General features: G+C 38.5%; 1 protein-coding gene across 1 annotated transcript in view; it reads right to left on the bottom strand.

Moving 5' to 3' along the window:
• The window catches only part of myo1d (myosin 1D), a 98,220-nt gene that overhangs the window by 62,270 nt on the left and 18,361 nt on the right, over window positions 1-17,589 (bottom strand). The window contains exons 2-11 of the mRNA XM_011488384.4: window positions 12,135-12,343; window positions 11,635-11,728; window positions 9,415-9,580; window positions 9,091-9,144; window positions 8,622-8,717; window positions 7,335-7,451; window positions 6,356-6,559; window positions 6,009-6,154; window positions 5,812-5,926; window positions 5,182-5,352 (exon numbers count right to left, since the gene is read on the bottom strand). Of these exons, the coding sequence (XP_011486686.1) occupies window positions 5,182-5,352; window positions 5,812-5,926; window positions 6,009-6,154; window positions 6,356-6,559; window positions 7,335-7,451; window positions 8,622-8,717; window positions 9,091-9,144; window positions 9,415-9,580; window positions 11,635-11,728; window positions 12,135-12,343 (1,372 nt within the window). The remainder of the gene's footprint in view (window positions 1-5,181; window positions 5,353-5,811; window positions 5,927-6,008; window positions 6,155-6,355; window positions 6,560-7,334; window positions 7,452-8,621; window positions 8,718-9,090; window positions 9,145-9,414; window positions 9,581-11,634; window positions 11,729-12,134; window positions 12,344-17,589) is intronic.

Here is a 17,589-nt window from a genome sequence, read left to right as displayed (position 1 = left end):
AAATAAAGTTTTTCCTTTTTTCTATCAGTTCTTTTCCAGCAGACCCACTCCATGCTGTGGCAGAAAGGGATCGATGACAGCAAAAGCAAAGGCCTCCTGAAGAGCTGCTTCTGATCGCCTCCTAACCTTCACAGTAGGTTACTCTGCTTTGCAGGAGCGGGAAGCAGACAAGGAGAACGATTATGTGTTTCATGTTTATTTCACTGACAGGCAGCTGAACCTCTTCACGCCAATCTAGAGATTAACTCACAACAGCAAGTAATAAGTGAAAAATCTGATCTATTCATTATACCACCACTAAACTCTGGATATCGTGTCTCTTCTTGTTGCAAATGCTAAAGCTTCCTGTGCCAAAGACAGCTCCGCACATGCTTTTAAAAAGAGGGGTCACTCAGTATTACCCTCCCACATGCATTCACACCTATGGAAAACAGCTGAACACAAGCCTTTCCCAACCCACCAAAAACGAGCAGGTTCTCACATTGTGAGGTAGATAAGTGAAGAACAGCCCCTTCCAGGAGGAGTCTGCGCTGCCAGCACTGCCCCCAGGCTAACACACACACACTTTCTCAGCAGGGCTTGCAGTAAACGCCATAAAAATGTTTTCTCTTTATGTGCACAATGTGCACATCCTGTCAGGTATGGGGGTTGATGAAGGACCCAATATGCAGACACGGGAGGCAGGTGGTTCCAAGCAAAAAAATTGTTTTTAATACTCGTAAAGTAAAAGCGCTGACGAGCAGAAAAACTAAACAAATCAACCGTCAGGGTACCCAGGCCGACAAGGGAGAAGACAATGAGGGTAAATGACAGTATGGATCAGCACAAGAGGAAGGCAGACACGAGACTTACCGGTAAATACAAACAGAACTGACAAGGTGAGAACGATCAGGAGAGATTAGGACCAGGGAAGTAAAACTCAAAACATACAGGAAACCTTCCAAACAAAACAGGAAGCAGAACTCAAACACGACAGAAACTAAATGGAAGCAAAAACTAAAGCAAAGGAAACCCAAACCATGACACATCCATCTTTGTAACAGTTTGGGTGTTGTTTGTTTTCGTGGGCGAGACAGACACGCTGCCGAGGCCATCTCTAGGATGACGTCATGAAATGGGCGGCACCCACAAGGAGCAAAAGCCGGTACCTCAAAGATTGAGCTGTATTACTTCCGGGTTGGGAAAGAACTCAGCAAAATAACTAACATTTAATAAAAAAGTGTGTTCTTTAGTGTGCCAAAGGTAATATATTATCATATTTTCAGCATGGTGTGGCCACTCTGATCATCTTTTGATCTATTTCAAAAGTGTTCCCAGTGGTCTTTTAATTATGATTATACTGTTTATAGTCAAAATCAGAAATCCTGTGCCGTTTTCTAGGACATAGTTTCTGCAGAGCGGCTCTAGTTCATTAGAAATTCGACTCAGAGTTGAGGGCAGCACTAATGGTGCGGAGTAAGCCAGCCCCTACTTCCTGATATCACATGCTCTCTCGCTAGCTTACACCCCCTCACCCCCCTAACAACACATTACCAGTGCAACAAAAATTGAACCAGATGCCAGCTCAGACGAGGAAAATGAAGACATACATGGATCTGTTTGTTTGCATCAGAGCGGAGCAGGGAGCTTGTGGCCCGCCATTGTAGACCCTTCATAACACCTACAATCTTTTTCCAATGGCATTTTTTGTCTGCTCCCCATTCACAACGATTTGGATGAAGAAATACTAAGTTTTCTTTATATGTATTTCTCTATTGTGTTAAAAACACCCAAAACACAATTTTCATCAGAGTGGGTCTTAGGAAATCAACTGAAAAAGATTGATGACCAAACTGTTCAGTTTTAATCAGAGTGGTTTAACAAGTCATCCATGAAAACTGTTTTAATGAAAACCCAAAGTCATCTTACTGCGCTAACAGATTCACATATAACCAATATCTACATTAAAAACTCACTTTCATCTTTCATCAGAAAACCAAAAAAAACAAAGCTTCAGTGAATGCTACATGATTAGCATGTCAAACATCATTAACTGCACAGCAAAAGCAATCCTCGCATATCTTCTCAGGACGTGCACTTCTCCCTCCCACCCATCACTACTTCTTCATCTCTCCTTTCCACTGCTCTCGTTTCAGCTGTCTGCCTTTTGCCCTGAGAGCCAGAGCGGCATTTGAAAGTCTGTGGATCTGTCTGCACTTTGTGCACTCCAAGCTCTTCCTCAGCTTACAGGGTTCACATATCTGATTCAGTCGGACTAAAATACAGTCAGATCTTTTACTCAGAGTGAAAGTGATCTTCAGAAGACAAATTGATTCCTTAAAAATTCATTTCAGAAAAACTAAGTTGTGCTTTGTTCCTGAGTATAGGAGTTGTGAAACACATTTAGTGGTTTAACACAGAAAAGCAATGGTGAGTCGAACCTAAAGTTCCCACTGTGTGCATTTAAATATAAATTAAAATGACATGGGAAAATGTCTGTCCATATTTGAATAATTGGATAATTGAATTTTTTGGGGGGTTAAATATTTTAATCATTTTTTTCTAAAATATCTTGTTCTATTAGACATGTTTCTGCAAAAAAAAAAAAAAAATAGGCTGAAGCAGAGGACAGGTTGTGAAGAGTCAGATATTAAAAACCTCTCAATGGAAGATTATCTTTTCATATTTCGGCAGTGACTAAATAAAACACTTATAAAGGGAGTATGTTGCATTGATAACAGGTTAGAACGGATCAAATGTCCATTTCAGTTAATCAGCCTTTGCCTTCGATGATATTACTACAACTGACCAGCAGGTGGCCCTACAGAGCAAAAACTAAAACTTGTTTACTTTTGACATTTACCACAGGCCTTTTTCCATAGACTAGAAGCCAAAATACACATTTAAAAAAAAATTAAGAATCAAGTTTAATTGTATTTTTTTAAACATCAATACAGTTGTAATGAATTAACATTCTTAAAAAATGTTTGATTGCCTCTGTTTATGTGTGTATGAAGTAAAAATAATAATAGAAAAAAGCGACAATTCATTTCAGGAAAATATAAATGCAAATTTAGTATCAAAAAGGTTTCTGTTTTGGAAACTTACGGCAAAGGTCCATTCCTATTAAAACTGATTTGATCCTGGCAGGCTCCTCTCAGGCTTCCTTAACAACATAAACATTTCCACCTCTAAAGCTGTCGTCCCTTGTCACAGAACATGTTTTTCTGTGTGACACAGAGGCAACCTTTCAACTCTACATCTTCCTGGTCACCTAAATGCTGGCCTCACCTACAACATAAAACCCAAATGATATATATTTTGAAGAGCGTGTCATAGGTGTTATGGTAAATATTTAACAAAAGAAGATCTGTGAAAAATAAAATGACACATTTTGTTCACTAAAAGAGGAAAATGAAGACGCTGTGTTCACATCGCTTGGCCTCAGAATCCTGGACAGAACAAGATCGATGGTTTTTATTAGTTCATGCTGCTGCTGGTTCCAGGAAGTAAGAGCTGGATCGATGAAGATTCAACCTCCACGTCTTTATAGCGGAGAAGTCTGCTGCGTTGGAATCAGGTCAGAGAGCAGCAGAAGAGCGATTGTGAAGAAGAATATCGACTCCAGGACGACAGGAGGAAGGGAAGCTTTGGCAATCAATACAGCCTACAGCACAAACTTCATCCCAGCCCTGCTTCTCCATCAGTCCTTTCATTCTGTTTGAACCACTGCAATCATGTTTATGCAGGATTTACTGTTGTCTGTCCACATCTAAGAGTTTCTGACACAGTTGTGTGGTTGCATCTTAATCTGGGGTTTCCCCCCCAAAAAAGTTTGGCTGTCATATTTTAAAATGCATCATCTTCATCACTCTGTTACATCTCCCTCTTCTCTCCTTTTCCTCTGCATATGACTGCACTCATTAATTTATAAATGCACATCCTCCTCTCTGCTTACTCAAACTGAGCAGAGCATCAGCTCCACACTCTCCCATTGGCTGCCAGTGACATCACTAGTGCAAAGTGTTGAGTCAGAGTGCTGCAGTCTGAAATTTACTGCCCCCTTGTGTTCAGAGAGAAAACTGCAGCCGCATAAACGTCAAGACAGCTGAGATTTGAAACCCACTTATCGCAGTTGTCCTGGGAAGCTTTTGACAGGCTGTGGATGAACCTAAAACTACACTGATGAGAATTCCATGTCATCCGCTCCCAAACTTCTTATGAGCACAAACTAAATTGGCTTAAGTTTAGCGGAGGGGTCTGAACAGATCATTAAAGTGAATTAGACTGCCAGTCTTTCTGATTATGGAGACTAACCGGATCTTATTTGCTCTCCATCCCAACACTAAATCCTGTTTAATGTGTAACATGATCTCTGTAGCTCCTTGGTTCCAACAGTCATAACATGCAGCAGCAGATGCTTACTCTGATTCTATTTTATGGCACATTTAATCAAGATTTACTTCTATAAAAGGGTTTAGATTAGCAATAGTACACTGCAAACTATTTAATACTTTTAAAGATTTTAAACCTTGTTTTTAGACACGCCAGATATTTTACCACGTCTTAAGTTGTTTGAACTTCTTTGCTCTGCATATTTCCAAGCGTTTCTCAAAATCAGCACAGTTGGTATTTTTTTGTCTCAATCAGAGCTAAAATCTAAAAAAAAAAGGAAATTATTATTAAAATAAGTCAAAATCCTTTTCCTCCATACTTATGACAATTGAAATACTTAACTCAAAAAACCTCACATTGCACTGTAATTTGTGGTCAAAGTTTAAGGATGTTATTTAATTAAATGTTGACAAGTTAGACTGGCATTTATGATCACGTTGGAAACAACAATTTTGACCTCTGTTGTTCTAAAATGAGTCATGTCTAATTATTACAATCACTTTTGTGCCTGTTGTAAAAATAAACTACAATTGACTCCATTAAAAACTCCAAAATACAAATCTTTTGCTTAGAACTAGCAAAATAATACCTATAATTGGGCTGTAAAACATTCCGTTTAGGGTCATTCTGTCTAACGGTTACCTAAAGGTTACCTTTCTCTGCAGTAAAAAGAAAGAAAAAGTCAGATGTGATGCAATTGAAAAAATGGTTTAAAAAACAAACACAGCTAGAGCGAAAGGTTGCTTTGGAGCTTGGAGGACCTTCTTTCCTGAGCAGCGGGAGGTTCCGTTGAGGGAAATCTCCTACCTTGCGGCTGGTGAAGTGCGCATGCTTGGCCAGCTTGCCGTTGAGCCCTTGAAGAAAAACCTCATCTGTGACTTTGCCCACATTCATGCAGGCTTCATCCAGGACCGCAAAGATGCCTTTATGCTGCTGCTCCACCAGGTCCACAATGATCTGATTGTTGAAGTAATCGATCTGTTAAAACACAAACAAAATGATGAGAACCTCCTCAAGCGTTTCTGTCAAATATCTGCAGTAACACCAGGAAAATCAGCTCCTCAAAGAAGTTCAGGTCCTTCTTTTAACCATGACAAAGAAAACAATTAAACGCTAAAAGCTATTTAGACATCAAATTCTTTAAAAAGAAAAAAGGAAAAACTTGAACTGTTCTACAATTTTGTAGACACTTCATTGTGTTTATCTTCATTATATCTTAGTGGTACTTAATATCTGTTGTTTTCATTGTTATCTTTTGATATTTTTTTTTGAGCTATGGTAACAAAACAATTTGCCTGTTGTGGGATCAATTAAAGTTCTATTCTTAATTTTCCACAATGTAGAAGTGGTGGAAATGAACTTAATAGTTTATTTTCATTCTTTTTCCAAAACAATAGCATTTTAACTATAAAGTAAAACCATCTTGTGTAATTTTACATGTTTCCAGGGGATGCCCTCTCTTTGGTACTCTTCCTGCTCCTGCTTCAGCACCAGCTGGATGAAGAGCTGCTGCAGCTTCTCATTGCAGTAGTTGATGCAGAACTGTTCAAAGCTGAAACAGAAAACAGTGGAGCTTAGTCCAATCCAGAATAATTGCTTAAGAATATTTCATCAATGTATCTATGCACGCTAACCTGTTGTTCTGGAAAATCTCAAAGCCATAGATGTCCAGCACTCCGATGACGGTGTTTTTCCCGTGGACTTTGACATCATAGTTTTTCACTTCGATAATGTCATTGATCCGGCCCACGATCCAGCAGAACAGACGCTCATACATTGCCTGAGGATGGCAGTAACAAACACTTAAAATGACAAACTATCGTCAAGTCAGACTTTAATCTACAGTCTCATAGAGCTGCCTTCACAGCTAATCTGATCTCTTCACATTGTGACTTATGCTTATAGCAGGACAAAGCTCAAAGTCCTGCAGACACCAGTGAACCGGCGCTGTCTGGGACTTCTTCTAGCCTCTGGAGTGCACCTTAGCCAGAGCATCCCGCCCATAGCTGGCCTCTTGGGTCGTGTGCTGCTTTTCGATGACGTCTCGACCGGTGGCGACCGTCCGGTAAAGCAGTGCCTTCTCCACGTTTTCTTCTTTGGTGGAAAGCAGCTCTCTGATCACAGACACAAGCTTCACGTTCTCTATGAGGGTCACATCGCCGTCCACTCCAAACGTCAAGTTTCCCTGCAGCGGAGCAGTTTGATTAGGAACTACAGGTAAAAATTTTATGAAGCATCTATTTCATAAATCCATGTTAAATAATCCACTTCAGTGACAGATATGCAAACTCTTTGAAATTGCTCTTTGAAACTTGACATCTATCACAGGTCTCTTAATTTCATGAAGTTTTTCAGAATCTGTATCAGAATCAGAGATACTTAATTGATCCCACATGTGGGAAATAACGTACAAGCCACAAAATAAACACCAAAATTGTCTGCACTGAAATTAAAATTGACACTTATTTCCACTTCTTTACCTCAGTGTTTCCTTTGTGTTATTTTGTGTAAGCAGCAGCTCCAGAAAATTGTTTTAACAACTTTTACGTTTTTTTTTTTTTTCAAACTTTTAAAGAAAAAAAAACATTTAAACATTCCTTTTTAACGATGAAAACATTATTCATTATTAAATATTTGGGCAAATCTCAGAATTCAGACTTTATGAGTTTGAATAAAACAATGCCAATTCCTGCAGAGTCAAATCTGTATCGTTTTATGAAATTTTCCATTAAAATGGCTCATCAATGACATACGTTTCCTGTTTTACTTTTTTTCTGTGACACAAGGGGACAAGAACAATAATAAACAAAAAAATATTCAGAAAATACATGAATAATGAAGAGGCATTCACGTGTGCAGAGATAAAACACACATCTGTGATAGGTTACAGATCAGAGGTCGGCAGAGGGACACAGCTGCTGCTGGAAAACCCACAGGGATTTGGCAGAACGGATCATTACCAGATGCAGAATGGTAGCCAGGATCTTGTAAACAGTCTGAATCTCGTCTCCTGTGAAACCGATGACTTTCATGGCGTCGGCTACAGCTTTGAAATCAGCGCCGTCATTGATTCCAGACTGGAGAGAGGGAAGAGAAGTTTGGGGAATCTTTGGATGACAGAGCTAGGACATCATTTTATTTTTCTAAAAATGGGTTGAAGAAGCATTTGTGCTTTGCTCTTTCAACACCTTCAATGTCAAGTTTCCAGGTTTATGAAAATACAGACAGGTCCTCTACTGCATAGTTGAGCTATACAAACGTGCTGCTGGAGAGACGAGTACAAAACCACAGCCACAGCTGCCTGGGGGGGGTATTGTTTTTCTGTGCTGTCAGGTAGTTTGTTACTTCCAAGTTGTTTTGCTTGGATGCTTTTATTCCTGCTCATTAAAGCTCATGCAAATGCAGCAGCACACGGCAGAAGACTAATAATAAGCAGAAGATTCTACAGTAACTCAGCAAGTGGGAAGGGATTTTTTGGGAATTTTCTGAGACCTTAGAAACATTAAGATATTATCTAAGTGGAAGAATTGGGGGAAAAATAGGAACATGTGGGATTGTTCAAAAATGAGTAAGTCATGACTGTGAACTAATACAGGCTGAACAGACAACATAAACATCTGTGTGTTTTTCATTTTCTTTGTGTTCTAAGGGCTGTATGTACTGCTAACGTCTGCTTTTGCTGTTGTGATATGTGCCCTTTCTTTGTTTGTTGGTTTTCCAAATTTTGTGTACTATATGTAAACTTTCAATAAAATAATTTGGAAAAAAGAATGAAAACCTCAAAAAAAGAAGAAAAAAAAGGATTATTTTTTTGGGCTTTTTTGGCCTAAACTTAAAAAAACTGTTGTTTTCTTGGACCTAGTCTCTGCTGAGCAGCAGTTGTTCATTAGAATTGAGTTGTGGATGAGACTGTTGGCACGGAGCAAGCCTCGCTGCTGACAGTTTGGAGCAGGAAGCTTGTAGATCGACCAGCGAATTCTCTACGACACAGATACAATCATTTTTCCCACTGGATTTTTTTCATCTGCTCCTGATTAACAACGGTTTGAATAAATAAATACTCAACAATGTAATTTTGAGCTTAGCTTTCTTCATATATGTCCTTGAACATTAAAAAAATACCACAAGAAGATAATAAAAATACCAAAAGCACATTTTTTCATGAAAATGGGTCTTTAAAATGTGAGAACAGAAACAGGAGTGAGATAATAAATGGTCAAATAAAACATCCAGGTCATGTGCACTACCTTAATCTGGCCTCCAACTCTGATGTAGTTGTAGGCTGCTGGGTCTTTTTGGATGTGAAGAGAGCGCAACAGAGAATCTGGAGCTCCTATAAGCAGCTGTGAGGAGAAAAAAAACAAGTTCAAGCTGGTTCACTTCTCCAGACGCTCATGTTCTAATCGGATTGTGTTATTTATATTTAATGTTCTGCGGGCTGGTGTCATTGATTGGCTCATCTTTTAATGCATCACAACAGACTGCTGTGCTTTATCATGCACAACCACAGGCTTGTTGATGGCTCAAAAGCTGCAGAGTCACGATCCTGCAAATGAACTAAGTGGTTCGAATACCTAAAAAGGATTCCATTTCATTCTACTGAAATTATTTGCAAAGCTAATTTCTTACGTTATAAAAAGGGTGTGCATAGTTCCTGTTCTGTTTGTGGCATCCTTTTAGTCTGTGCGCCTGAGATGTTTCAAAGTACACGGTTACCTGGTAGAATGAGTGAAAGCTCCTCTCTCCATCTTGTTGGAAAATGACCCTCGACTGTTGGGAAATTAGGGGGGAAAAGGTAGCTTTAACTTATGAAAAAGATTCAGACACTGCAAAAACTGCTCTTGAAAACAAACAAATGAATAAAGTTTCAGTAAAAGAACAGGAAAAACAGTGAAAGGTTTTGAATGAAGACCGCACATCACCACAAACATCAAAGCATCGTCTCAGCATCTTCATTCGGCGGTGAACGTGCGCACACAAGACTTGACTTCACAAAGTGGTCACCGAGTCAAACCTTTAGCATGAGAACACCTCACTCACCTTCTCCAACAGGTAGTTGCTAATATGGCCACCGATTGGATCTCCTTTGAAGTCAAAGTTGATGTCCATGTATTTGCCAAAGCGGCTGGAGTTGTCATTGCGGTTGGTTTTAGCATTTCCAAAGGCCTCCAAGACACAGTTGGATTTAAGCAGCATATTTTTCACTCTGTCAGACAGAGAAAGGAGGATTCAACAGAAAGGCCAACAATATGCATTAAAATCATATAGTTTTGCCCATTAAAGGGCCTTAATCATGCTGTTCTTAAGCCTTTCAGAGTAAACGATATCCATATATATATGATAATATATTACATTTGACAATCTAAAAAAAAGCTTTTTTAATGAAAAATGAGTTATTTTCAAGATCTCATTTTCCTTCTCAGGAAGTAAGATGACTAGATCTCTGAGAAACTGCCTTCTGCTTCTGTGTGGGTGCTGCCCATTTCATGACGTCATCCTAGAGCCGGTCTGGAGCATCTTTTAAAAGATGGATGTGAATGTTGTGCAAATAAAATAAAAGCGCTTTGCGGATCACTGCTAGCTGGCAGCAAAGACTCTTCCTGGAAGGCGCCGTTCCCCCGCGTTCAAACATCTGAATGTGAAGACACTTGATTTCATGGATTGGGAGGAGCTGGTGCTCAGAGAGAGCAGGGTTGGAGAGAGGAATGTTCAGAGATGCGTAAATGAAATACCATTTTGGGGATTTTTTTTTAAGAGGAATGAACATTATATGCACTGAAAAACTTAATTTTGCATGACTTAAGCCCTTTAAAGACCCTGAGGAATTTACAGGTAGATCATTTTAATTTGGGAAATGTCATTTTAGGAACAGGGAGAGACATTTCCCTCTTCAAAAAAGATGACATTTTTAAATTATTAAAAAAATTAAAATAAAAAATACAAAAAGATCAGGTTGGAAATAATCCAGATCTCTATGCTTCATCAGCTTTGCTTTACTGACATATTTTATACAATTTAAACATTTGGGCAGAGGTTTAAGAGCTTTTTTAAATCATTGGTTCATGTGTATAAATTGAGCATTTCACACATCTCTATTTTACAAAAGAAGAGATTTCACTTTATTATATTTGGGGAAGAAAAAAGAGTTTTTAACAAAAACATCACTGAACAACACATCAAAGTTTTGGTAATAGAAGTTTTAAACTTTTTATCGTGTTGCATTTTAATAAAAATCTAATAAAGAGACATCACACAACAACTTTTCATTTATGGTCCACCCCAGAAAACCAATATTAATTCTTTTCTTTCAGAAATATTAATAAAAGGTTTGTTTCTACATGAATAATGGGCTTTATTACAGAAAAAAAAACATCTAACTGCATTTAAATGCATAGATTTTCCTTCCAGGATCAAAAGTGTATAATTGAAATAAACTTGTACAAAAGCAGCACATTTTTCTGCAACATTTTAGACAAAACTGCAAGCTTCATCTAACACTAAAAGATATGAATTTAAAAAAGATAAAAGTCATTACCGCATGATCCAGCATTTCAAAGCTGCTCTAAAACTTGCCATATGGATGCTAAAATAAACCCACTTTTTTTTTTAATCATCCATTAGGGATTAGCAGAAGTAAAGCTTTACAGGTTTAATCACTGGAGTCTAGTGCGTTCCTACAGACTGTGTGACCTTAAAACACTGATGTCATTCATTTTGCAGTTGTAGTTTCTAGTTCTAGAGGATTGGCTCCCTGCCATAAAAAGCAACTCATAATACCGCTTGAGATGATATGACATGTCCTCCTTATGGAGAGTTAAATGCCTTTCAATCAAGAATTGACTGAATGTGTAAAGAACGGTGTCTTCTATTGTGAAAGTACAAAGTGGTTGAACTGTCAGCACTTCTTTAACCTGTGAGGTTTATCCTCCGACCTTCTCCATCATTAGTTCTAACCCAAAGGTGTCATTCTTTTGTTTGCAATGGAGTAAAAGGGTTTTCCAACAATAAGATGCAGCAGTGTGTTCAGCACACATCAGCTCAGATATCCGAGATGACGACTACACCTGACCGAGCTGTAACTGTATCTCAGAACGACTTTGAGACGCAGGCGGGGATCGTTCTGCTGACATAGGACAAAACACTTCACAAATCCGATTTCTAATCAGCTGACAAATATTTTTCATGAGTTGAAAAAAAACACTGATAAGATTTGTTCATGCAACTCCAAACTCATTTTAAAAGACATTAGCAGCAGCTCACCTTTCAATCTCAGCTCTCTGATTAGGATTGGTAATAGCAGCAATGTATTGCATTATGTATTTGCTGGCCTCTGTCTTTCCTGCACCACTTTCCCCTGTAAGGAGAGAAAAACAACGTTTATGTTGGAACCCCTACAGAATCATCTCTGCATCTTTAACTCTGGGTTGACTTGAATGTCAAAAAAACCTAAGGGCAGAATCAACTAAACTGACAAGACTTTTTTCCTGCTTTTTTTGCCCCCAAAAAGACTCAAAATCAGATGGACCACTTTATTCTTTAGAATTAATTTGGTGCATGTTTATTTCTGCAAATATTTACAAGACTGCAAGGTTTTCAGAGTCTCAGTTCCTGTTCTGACCACTATGTGGCACTTCATGCCATACTGGTATTTAAAGAGATATAGTTTATTTAGTTGACTTTTTTGGGGGGGGTTCCAACAAGCAAAATAACTAATAACTGAGTCTCAGCTGTTGCATGAGGGGAGAGGCTTCTTTTAATACCTGAGATAACGATGCAGGTGTCTTTGTTCCTCCTCTTCATGGCCTTGTAAGCAGCGTCTGCAATGGCAAAGAGATGGGGGGGTCTCTCGTACAGCTCACGGCCCTTGTACTGCTCTATGGTGTCCCGGCCATAAATGTTCATGGCCCGGTACGGGTTGACGGACACCACCACCTCCCCGATGTAGGAGTAGATCCTCCCCTTCTCAAACCTGGAGAGTGTAAGGAAGAATAAAGACAATTTAAAAAAAAAAGTAAATACTGATTATTTTTTTTTATCAACACTAACATGAGGACACTTTTAATGTTGCAGACAAAACAATCGTTTTTTTTTGTCTGTTATGGACAGAAGACGTCTCATTTTACAATTTGAATGGTTCCCCCACCCTCCATCTGTTTCCTCAGAGACTGAAAGGTTCTTTCTTTCGTCTTTCTGCTTTTACAATGGCATCAGTTTTCAAAGGGGTTTGTCAGAGGCTTCAGGTACTTTGATGAAGTCTGAGCTCCAACACCCAAAGGAAATATCTGTCTCCAAGCTTGAGCTGACAAAAAAAAAAATGTAAAAAGCCATAGAGAAACCCGTCACTAGTCCTTCAAGTTAAAAAAAAGAAAATAAAACTTATCTATAGTCCAATAAAAATTTTGTTTTAGGTGTTCTTACAATGTTCTTGTAGCATTTTTCACATGATGGAGGACATATATGAAGAAGATTAAGATTAAAACTGCATTTCTGAGTATTTCTTTATTCAAATCATGGTTGAGCAGGAGCAGATTAAAAGATGCCGTTAGAAAGCGCTCTCAGTTGTGACGCCAGCCAAAGTCTCCCTGCTCCGGTCCATCCTGATACGTCCACTTGCAGACAAAAAGATACATTAACATCTTCATTTCCCTCGTCTGAGCTGGCATCCGACTCAGAACTGAACGGCAGGATGGCTCCAACATTGCTCGCTAACACAGGGATGTCGGGATATCAGTGGAGGTTTACTTCCAAACCAAAAGTCCCAACCACAACTTAGAGGCAAGTTTCTCCAAAAAAACGACACAGTTTTTTTTTTCATTTTGCCTAGAAACTGCACAATTCAAATTAAAGGACCAGTGAGAATTTGGGACTATATTGGGACTTTAACTGTCCCAATATATAAATGGAAGAAAACAGTAATTAACAAGATGAATCTTCAACTTTTTATCTCATAAAAACTGGGTTAAGAAACTTTGGTTTATAGTTTTGATTACACTTGACTGCACTTTACAGCTTACAAAAGATTAACCAGATTTAGGCAAACAGGGCAAGGACGCTGATTTATTATTCTACTATCAACCCCACATCTTTGTTGGGTGCAAAATGAGATCATCGTTTCACACAAGCACAAGAATGAGTCTGTAGTTTTAAGAATAAATTCCTTTAAAAGTTGAATATCTGAGAATATTCACTCTGATGATTTCCAAGCCATCGTGCACTCAATAAATTTCAGGTTTTGACTCCTTTTATTAGCTGCAAATAGATGCAGACCCTGTTAAAAACGGTGATTGCAGTGACTGTGTGAGGAAAAAAGAAGCACGCTTTTGTTGAAAGTTTTGATTTGATAAGAAAAGTGAATAAAAATGCCAGTTAACTGAAATATAGGGCGGTGCGATAATAATAACATCTAAGATTTTTTTCACACTAAATTAGATTTTAATCAATTTTCTTCTCTCCCCTTTACTCTCATAAACAAACATTACAAACAACAGAGCATATTTAACACAAACTCTTTTTTTAACATCTCCTTTGGGAGTTGACCTAAATTCAAAGTGAAAGCAAATAAAAGCTGTAAAAATGCTTGTAAAACAATGTATTTTGTGAGCTGCTGTTAGCTTGAGCATCTTGTGGAGAGCAGCACTTGTCGCACTCGACAGTGCCTCTGTTTCCTAAATTCATCGTACTCCCTCCCGCTTTTGGTAGCAACGCTCATCAAACAGATTTTTCCGCACGCGGTTTGAAGTCAAAAAACCAAATCAGTTCCATGTTTCTGAGGAAATTGTTCCTGTTTTGGAGAACAGTCGCCTCCTTGCTGGCTGTCATTTTAACGCCTGTTACTCAGGAAGTCCAAGAAAGTAGGATGCTGAGAAAAAAAAATCCAGATTTTAAATAAATCCTCTTCAACTGCAAATTCAAATGGTTAAAAAAATGAATTAATGGCCCCGCCCTACTGAATCATAGGGCAATATGTGTATGGTAAGTCAACACTTGTATGCTAACCAGTATATTTTTATTTTTTTCCAGGGTCTCCAGAGCTGCAGCAGGCTTAAACTTTTAACCAGTTATTCTTAAAGATCAGGATCTGACATCATTTGAAGCACAAAGGTGCAAACAATTCAGCTTTTATCAGTGGGCCTCTGTGTGACTTGACTTTTTTCACAGTTATCGTCACTAAAATTGAGTTTTCAGTTGACATCAGAAAGATAGCTTTTACGTAAACTAAAACTTCTCACATGTTTGCGTGTAAGATTTTGTTGAAAATGAGTCTTTACTCCTCTAATCACTTGATTTGAAGTTTTTTGAAGTTTGATTTGACTGTTTGGTCCAACTTCAATTGTGATTTTAAAACATCATATTTTGAGTTTGATAGCATTAATTATTTATAGAGAAAGATGTTTCTTTTTCATACAAGAGATTCAACGTAAATGAAAACAAAATTAGGGGGAAAAAATTCATGTTTACATTTGAAAATGTACAGGATGTCAGGATTTCTTGTAAGTGCAGAAATGAGCTCTTTCTGTGCTTTCCTCCTTCACTCAATCTCTCCATCTCTTCTCTGCACAGCCTGCCCCATTTCCTGCCTCTCCAAACATGACAAGGATCGTAGTTTTGCTCTGGAGAAGAATGCTCTCTTTCTCCTCAGCTGTTGAACCTCACTGTGCTGCCATACAAACACAAACAAACCCCGAAGAGCTTCACCTACACACTCCTGACAGCTCTCATGCAAGTCTTGATGGATTGATTTATAAACACAGTATTTGTAAAAGTTTAAGAGTCATATTCGTTCATCACAAATGTTAAATGCTGAGGGGCTGACGTGTTACTGAGCTCATTGACTGATCCTTGATGGCCAGTTAAACATTACAGCAGAGGCCAGTTTCCACAACAGACAATATTTGTTCTTTCAAACAGAAGCCTTGAGCTTCCTGAACTTGTCTCATCTTTATTACCTCAAACACAAATCTTGGTAAAAAACGTAAAAGGGAAAAATACAAAAGGTTAGGAATTTACAACAGATTATCAACTGAGATTTGTGAGTAGCTGATCAGACCACGGACACACTGGTACTGTGTCCTGACTAACAGGTGAGACGACATACTCAGGACAAGCTGAAATGATCCCAGCATGAAGGGACAAAGAAGAATCTTACTTCCCTCCAATGTTTGGTATAACTTTCAAAATATTCATGATTTTGGTTACCAGAACGAGATGGATAAAGATTTTACATTTTTACAATACTTTTACAACAATCTTACAAATAAAACATCCACCTTTTGACATTTTAAACACAAAAATCCCTTAAACTGACAGTTCAGATAGCAACTGAAAAAGGGTGCAGCAACCTGTGCTAAATTTATATTTGATATAAATATGTATATTTATACACCTATGTTTTCCTCGTCTGAGGAAAAACCGCATAATCCTAATTAAAAGACCACTGGAACTCTAAATCCTAATTTGAAAATTAAAAAATAACTTTTTGAGTCCCCATTACTGTTCAACTGAACTCCAATGATATATCAATGTGTGTAAAGACAAATGAGAACAAACAATAACAATTAAACATATAGAAGAAAAAACTTAAATTGCTAAGCTGACATATGAGTCGCTTGTCTGTGGAGCAGCAGTAAAAGGTCTGATTGTACTGTTGTCTTTTCAGTCAGGAGGCTGCAGTGCTCCATTGTTTTTCATGTCAATTGGAAGTCTTTGTCTAACAGGTCTTCCATCTCCCCCCCTCACGGACCAACACAGTGATCTGCCCACTGAAGTCACGTGCAGCAGCTTCTGCTGGGCTCTAGAGAACATGGCACACGATGGTGATGCACAGAATTCACACCACATTCAGGTCATTCAGGTTTAAGTTAAAATGGAAAATGTTATGCGAAAAGAAAACAAAAAAAATACATTTTGCAAAACATCTGAGCTAACAAAGATTGTTTCAAGCACATAAAGGACATGGGTCCAAAAATACTGCTTTGTGGTTGTTTATAGTTAAGGATTAACATTATAAAACACTTAAAAGCACAAAAAAGTTGATCTTGCATGATATAGGCCCTTTAAAGTCTCCCTCCCATGAAAACCATGTTTTTGAGTTTTTGAAATGTACGTGTGGCATTTTTCTAATGACAGAGTTCATTCAGACGTTCAGTTTGGATGAATGAGCGCATGCACATTGCACAAGCTTCCTTATCTGCCCTGTCCAGCATGCACAAGCTCAGCTGCGGGAGAATAGAAGATGGCACATTGCTGCGTTGCCCGGACATATTTTATGTGCGTCCAAGGCTGGATAAAATGTAACTTAAAGTTAAAGTCCCAGATGTAGCCAAATCGCGCTGCAGGAAATCGCATCTGTACCACTGACTGAACATTGAAAATGGCCGCCGCTGCTGCACGAATCGCGATTTTGAAAATCAGATAAACATGAAATATGGCTTTTTCAGATATTTCGGTTATGAAATGTTGGTTAAAAATGTCACAATCATCATTAAAACACCATTGGGAATGTTTTTATATAAAAAAAAAATTGTCATGGGGGACTTAAAAGCCTTAGTCACAACTGCCCGTATAGGTGGATACTGGTGGAAAATGGGCAAACTTGTACAGGGCACATGCATACACATGCTCTGTGAACCGGTAGAGCCAATTTGTTTATACTTATTATGTTGTACAGGCATGTTGAGGGTGACGGGTCACGCTAAACACTTATACAAAATGCAAGGGTAAAATAAGGTGGAAATAGTTGAGACACAGGAGTGCAATACAGATTTTTACTTTTTTTTGACACCTTCTCACCCAAATCCTGCGGACTCCTGCAGGGGTCCATGTATGCTGTTCACAGGGGCCACTAACGCCAAGAGTGTAGCGTAAGGGCACTGTATGACAACATCACTCATACTTCACTTGTGCATTCAACTTCCATTAGCCTTAAAGATACTTCACAATACACTTACCACGTGGACAACAATTGTATATTCCATTTAAACAACATCTCTTAAGGTAGCCATACGACCCTCAGATTGAACTGCGGGAAACTTTTCAGCTCTCCACCTACACTACATGCCGATCCCAAACAGATCAACCCCCATTTGGGTGCATGTGACTGAGACTTAAGCACTGTACAAATGCAACAGGTGAGCGTGCATCGGCAGGGGCTTGATAATACGCATTTGAAGAAAACACTGGAGTTAAACCAAAATGTAAAAGGAATAAAATGCATAA

Source organism: Oryzias latipes, chromosome 19 (assembly GCF_053564925.1).
Source record: "Oryzias latipes strain Hd-rR chromosome 19, Olatipes_Hd-rR_3.1".
Taxonomy (NCBI): domain Eukaryota; kingdom Metazoa; phylum Chordata; class Actinopteri; order Beloniformes; family Adrianichthyidae; genus Oryzias; species Oryzias latipes.
This window is presented reverse-complemented; position numbering and strand designations above follow the sequence as displayed.